At 41.7% G+C, this 6,000-nt stretch overlaps 1 protein-coding gene across 4 annotated transcripts in view; it reads left to right on the forward strand.

Moving 5' to 3' along the window:
• The window catches only part of RPS4Y2 (ribosomal protein S4, Y-linked 2), a 28,004-nt gene extending 23,707 nt beyond the window's left edge, over positions 1–4,297 (forward strand). For 3 of the 4 annotated variants that reach the window (XM_077989709.1, XM_077989708.1, XM_077989707.1), the window contains exons 6-7: positions 2,471–2,628; positions 3,904–4,066. In XM_077989709.1, the coding sequence (XP_077845835.1) occupies positions 2,471–2,628; positions 3,904–4,005 (260 nt within the window). In that variant the 3' untranslated portion in view covers positions 4,006–4,066. 4 annotated transcript variants of the gene reach the window in all.
• The last annotated feature ends 1,703 nt before the right edge of the window (positions 4,298–6,000 follow it).

The raw sequence follows: 6,000 nt of genomic DNA on the forward strand, positions 1-6,000 counted from the left end.
AGTGGTGCAGCCTTGGCACACTGCAGCCTCTGCCTCTGGGGTTCAAGTGATTCTCCTGCCTCAGCCTTCCAAGAGGCTGGGAACAGTTGCCCACCACCACATGCAGCCAATTTTTGTATTTTTAGTAGAGATTGGGTTTCACCATGTTGGCCAAACTGGTATTGAACTCCTGTCCTCATGTGAACTGCCACCTCAAGCCACCAGAGTGCTGGGATTACAAACATGACCACCTGGCTAAATTCTGTATTTTGTTAGGAAGACAGGGTTGTTTTTGGGCTCATGTGTTTGTGAGGGTTCTGCCTTGAGGGTCTCCGGTTAGAGCTTTCACTTGGAGACTGAACCCAGCGCTTTGATTTCTATTCCACTGTCGTTGTGAGGCCATCAGAAAGAAGGCAGAGTCTCACAACAAAAGTCAACAGTAGTTTCCACTTAATCTGTTTTCCTGAGGGTTGTCTAATAGATATAAAGAATAGATCTGACACATTCAAGAGTGACAGTGATTCTTGTGAAAGGTCTTAGCTTTCATCTTACATATACTAAAGTGCCCTGGTGAGTAATTTCCTAAATGTCAGGGGCTTTTTATTGGAACTTAACACACCTTGAAAGAGTCAGTGTTTTCATCAGTTTATACCCTTTCTTCACTTCTAGAAGCAGTGGCAAGCAAGTGAAGGGAAGGAACTATTATTAACAATTTGAATCTTATGATGAGTAACTTAGTTCTGTTTTTTCCCTGTGCATCCTAAGTCCATAGTGTTCCCACATAAGGACTCTGGAAAATAAACTGAAAAACCTTTGTGGACCTTATTATTGACATAAGCAGTCCGAGGCATTTCTGCTGCTCTTTCCCAAGTACTGAGTTTCTTTTACAGGAGTCTCTGCAATTGGGTCTTTTGAACAAAACACCCAAGCTTTCATTGGCATTTCATCTCACCTCTTTTTCAGGTGCCATCTTCTGCTTATCAGATAGAACAAACCTTGCATTTTGTTACTGACCAGGTGTTTTTGTCCAGATCTTCCTAAACTCTGCACTAAAGCATAGTGTACAAAAATTTTTTGTAGCTGAAGATGTTGGGTGCTGCTCGTTTAACTGTCTTCTCAGTGGCTGCCACAAGAACCCTAAAGAACTGGCCGAGTATACGGACCTAAGAAACAAAATCTTGGGCTGTTAATGTGATTTTTTTTATCTTTCTGGTAGGAGTGTGTGGGTGCTTTCTTGTGACTTACCTGCACATTATTGGGTATCCATACCATCTGGAATAAATGCAATACCAGCAGTTACAAAAAATTACTTTCAAATCACTTCTCTGACTCTCAGTACACTTGCTAATGCTGAGGCAAAACCTTTGGTCCTTTTAATTCCTGTGACTTCTCACTGTACCCAAACACATATTTCCCACTGGCCCTGGATTTCTGTTAAAAATCTGCATTTTGGATCAGCAAACATCTTTGTGGTAGGGAGGGTCAAACTACAGAAATTTCTTTGTTCATTGTCAAATTGAGCAATTTTCACCCGAAACATAATTTTAATTTTCTTTTATCCCAGAACCTCATCTTTAAGACCCTCAGGCTGAGTTGGTTTCTTCTTTTCCCGTCAGGTTTTGAGAGCTTAGTAAGTGTTTTTCCCCTTGATTCATAGATTATAATTTCAAACTTACCCTGGAGTTTTTTAGGCTAGGTTACTAGTTTGTGTTTTGTTTTGTTGACATTAAGACAGGGCTGCATTCTCTGATTTTGGTGTGTCTTCTGTTTTTTTTCCTTTCTTTTTTTTTTTTTTTAATGTGTCTTCACATAAAAAAGTGGACTCATGGCTGAGTCTTTATTAGCAATGGTTTGAGGGAAACTTTTTCTTAAAACATGCTTATTCTGTGATAAATAAAACTTCCTTGACATGGTGGCCTGTGCCCTGTATAGGATGCTTATATTAGGTGGTTATGTCCCACAAAAATAAGTCCAGATATCTGAAATGAACGTTATTGTTCCAGGGACCCCGTGACAGCCATCAGAACATTGGAACTTTCCCCCTCTATGGATTGGATTAACTAGCAGTCAGTTAAAGGCCTTTCACTATTGTCTAGTGTCTTTCTGATTAGCCTGAATTTCTCCAGTTCTCCCTCCCTCTCAGTCATCCTTCCTTTCTTCCCACCCACCTAGTACTCTTCCGTGCCATCTTTTCTCCCGCCCCCCCCAAAATGATTATTTATTTAACCTTTGAAGAATTATTGTTGGACAAACAATGCAGGGAAAGCTTGTTGTTGGAAAAATCCTTAGGGGCTTGCCTTAAAATGCTGACTGCAATCTGCTTCACAAAAAGCATGTTCATAGTGATAAGAGTTCTTGAAATTATGATTTTGGAATGATCCTCCATTTTTTTGTCCCGGTGAGCCCATCTGTGTTAATTGGTTTTAAAGGCAGCAGGCCTCTATCTGGTTTTAAAATGACTGCTCTTCTTTTTGTTTTCCTTTCCCTCTAGGCAATGTGTGTATGGTGATTGGTGGAGCTAACCTCGGTCGTGTTGGTGTGATCACAAACAGGGAAAGACATCCTGGTTCTTTCGATGTGGTGCATGTGAAGGATGCCAGTGGCAACAGCTTTGCCACAAGGATTTCCAACATTTTTGTCATTGGCAATGTAAGACTTCCACTATCTTTACTACTTTCTAAGAAGACTCACCCTAAAAAGCATAAAGACCTGCAATCACTACTGGTGCTTGTTTGTTCTTTTCTTTTTCTTTTGTTAAGGTGCCCAGAGTGCAGCAAGCTCTGTATTTAGAGCCTCTGACCCAGAAAGAGTGTTAGTTAGATCTAGAGCCTTGCGCCTGCCTCTTGAGGAGGTCTGTGTGACTTGCCAGCACTGTCACACAGCAAATTAAGTTAAACTCAGCCTTGTAACTTCTGCAGGGCTATACCACTGGTATGTGCTGGGTTAAGGTCACTGTCTGCCAACTGCCCTGAGACTACATCATATACCTCACCATTCAACATGGAGTTGATAATGAAGATTGATGTAAGGGACTATGAGTGAGTTGCTAATTTGAGAATAAGGACATTTACAAGCCACATACCACCTGTTAGTTTCCTTTACTCATTAAAGATGACCTTGCTCTGAGATATTTTAAGACCTTTTCAGTGAAGGAGCACCTCTGGAGTCACACAGTACCCTCACATGAAAGTCCATTACTGTATGATTTAAGCAAAGGACAAGGGATTTAATCGAAAGCTTTTCATCAAGCAATTCAGCCTTGGGAGCGGCACCTTAACACTTGTACGCTGGCAGCCATTTGATACTTGAGAGACGATATGGTACGGAGGGAGGCCTACTGTTGCCTCTTTGGCTGTGCCACTTGGCAGCTCTATAGTTGGTCCATTTCTCTTCTCAGTACTGAATTATGACACCTCATTCTGTACTTTTGAAAGCAGGGAATCAGGGGAGTGAGTAGATGCATGTGAAAGCTCTGTAAAGCTGATGACAGGGAGCTGACAGTTCTGCACTTCAAAACTGAGAAGCTGAGGTTAATGGCCTTTTTTTTTTTTTTTTCTCAGCACTGTGAGTGCCTCATAGAAAAAGGTGTTCATGAAAAGCTGCTTGACTGATTGCTTCACACAAAATAGAAGCAGGAAGACTTGTATTCAGCAGCTCAGCAGTGGGAAGTGGGAGGAACAGTGAGAGGCAGACAACTCTCAGGAAACACGTAGAGGGAAGTTTTTATTTTGTTGGGAATTTTGCTTGGTAGTGTTCTGTTAGGTGCCCCTTAATGTAAAGGAAGGTACAAGGCATACGTGTTTTGGTGAAGTGTTGGGTTTTGTTTTTTTTTTTCTTTTTTTTTTTGTCTTTCCCTCCCGCTTTCTTTCGTCTCCTCCCTTTTCATCCCTTTATGTACTTATTTTATCTCCTTCTCAATTGCAGGGTAATAAACCTTGGATTTCCCTGCCCAGGGGAAAGGGCATCCGACTTACTATTGCTGAAGAGAGAGACAAGAGACTGGCTGCCAAACAGAGCAGTGGCTAAGTTACAGTAGTGGCATATTTTTTCTCTTTGCACAAATAAAGAGTGAATTCCTGTTTCCTAATATATGTGTGTGTGTGTGTGTGTGTGTGTTTTCCCCTTTGTGGATAATAGTAGGGTTTGAATTTTGGGCCTAGTTTTGGCACCATCTTAAGATCTCTAGGTACCACTTGTTCTTCCTCTGACCCTCCAGGAAATAAACCTTTTCGTTCTTTCCCTCATACGTGTTACTCACATCTTCTCTGGTCAGAATGATGGCAATAACATCACTAAATAAAGTGCAAAAAGCATGATACTTCTGGCTGCCTGAGGGAATGAACATTTGTTGAAATCATAGAAGAAAAATGTGTTTTTGTTAGTTAGGGAGTTTTAAAATAATTTTTCGTGTCTTACCATGGTTATGCTTTTTCTTTCCCCTCCGCTTCCCTCCTCCCCTCTTTTTTCACCTTATGGAATTTACCTCACAATTTTTTTGTTCCAAAGTCTGGCCTCTCTCTGCAACAGGACTGTGTTCTTTTGTGCAAGCTTTGGAGACGGTGTTAGTTTCCTTCCTCATTCACATTATTGGTAGAAATTCAGGTCTCTATGGCTGTAGGGCACGTTCCCTGTTTGCTTGCTGACTGGCAGCTGAGGCCTGTTCTCAGCTTCTATAGGTCACGTGCATTTTTTGCCTAGTGGTCCTATCCTTCAGATACACTGAATAGTCTTTCTTTGACCCAGTCAGGAACAATTCTCCACTTTTAAGGGCCCACCAGGATAATCTCTATTTCATGGACTGTCACTTAAATGACATCACATTTAGTACACTTTGTCTTGGCAGGTAGCATTTACAAGTACTAGGCAGTGGGATGTGGGCATCTTTGATGTTTGTAAAGACTTAAAAACAAAAGAAAAAGGGTGGGGGGCGGGCAGTTGACACCAACAGTTTAAGATTTGGTACTGTTGAAAAGCAAATGCTGAATTCTGATACATAACAGGAAGTAAAAATAAAGGTTATTTTCTATTGCAGTGGCTCGCATCCGTAATCCCAACACTTTGGGAGTCGATCACTTGAGCCCACAAGTTTCAGGCCATCCTGGGCAACATATTGAGACCGTGTCTCTTCAAAAAGTAAAAAGCAAAAAAAATTAGCCAGGTATAGTGGTGCATGCTTGTACTGCCAGTTACTTGGAAGGTGGTGGTGGAAAGACCAGGTGTTCAAGGCTACAGTGAGCCCTGATTCTGCTGCTGCACCCTAGCCTGGGCTACAGGGCAAGACACTGTCTCTTGTTGGATTCTATAAATGAATCAGTTATAGAGGGAATAAGAGTCAATAGTCTTCTTCCTTGGAGTCTTAAAGGAGGTACTTGCCAAGTGGGTATCTTTATGCATCCACAAGTTCAAAAACCTATGGTTGTAACTGCTGTTTTGCTGTAAATCCTCATTTGGTGCTTGCTTTTGAGCTCTTCCTGTGTATCACATCTGTTGTTTCTGAAAGAACTGAAGTGAAATGACCACATAAATGAAAGAGAAAACCAGGGGGTTTCTTTCAGGACACAGAAAGGAAAAACTTTAAAAACTGAGGAATTTGGTGTAATTTTAAGATCCCGGTTGCAACTGCCAAAATGGGTGTGTGTGTGTTTGGGTCCATGTGTGCATGCACCTGTGATAATCAAATTTTGTTTTGTTTTTTGAGACAGTCTTAACTCTGTTGCCGAGGCTGGAGTGCAGTGGTGTGATCTCAGCTCACTGCAACCTCTGCCTCCTGGGTTGAAGCGATTCTTGTGCCTTTCAGCCTCCTGAGTAGCTGGGACTACAGGCACACACAACACCATGCCCAGCTAATTTTTGTAGTTTGGATGTACAAAAATTGGACAGACTGGTCTCAAACTCCTGACCCCAATTGATCTGCCCTCCTTGACCTCTCATCCCAAAGTGCTGAGATTACAGTCATGAGCCATTCACCCCGGCTGATAGTCAAAGTTTTGACTCAGTGCAACAAAGATACTACACTGAAAA

The sequence above is a fragment of the Macaca mulatta genome, chromosome Y (assembly GCF_049350105.2).
Source record: "Macaca mulatta isolate MMU2019108-1 chromosome Y, T2T-MMU8v2.0, whole genome shotgun sequence".
NCBI lineage: Eukaryota > Metazoa > Chordata > Mammalia > Primates > Cercopithecidae > Macaca > Macaca mulatta.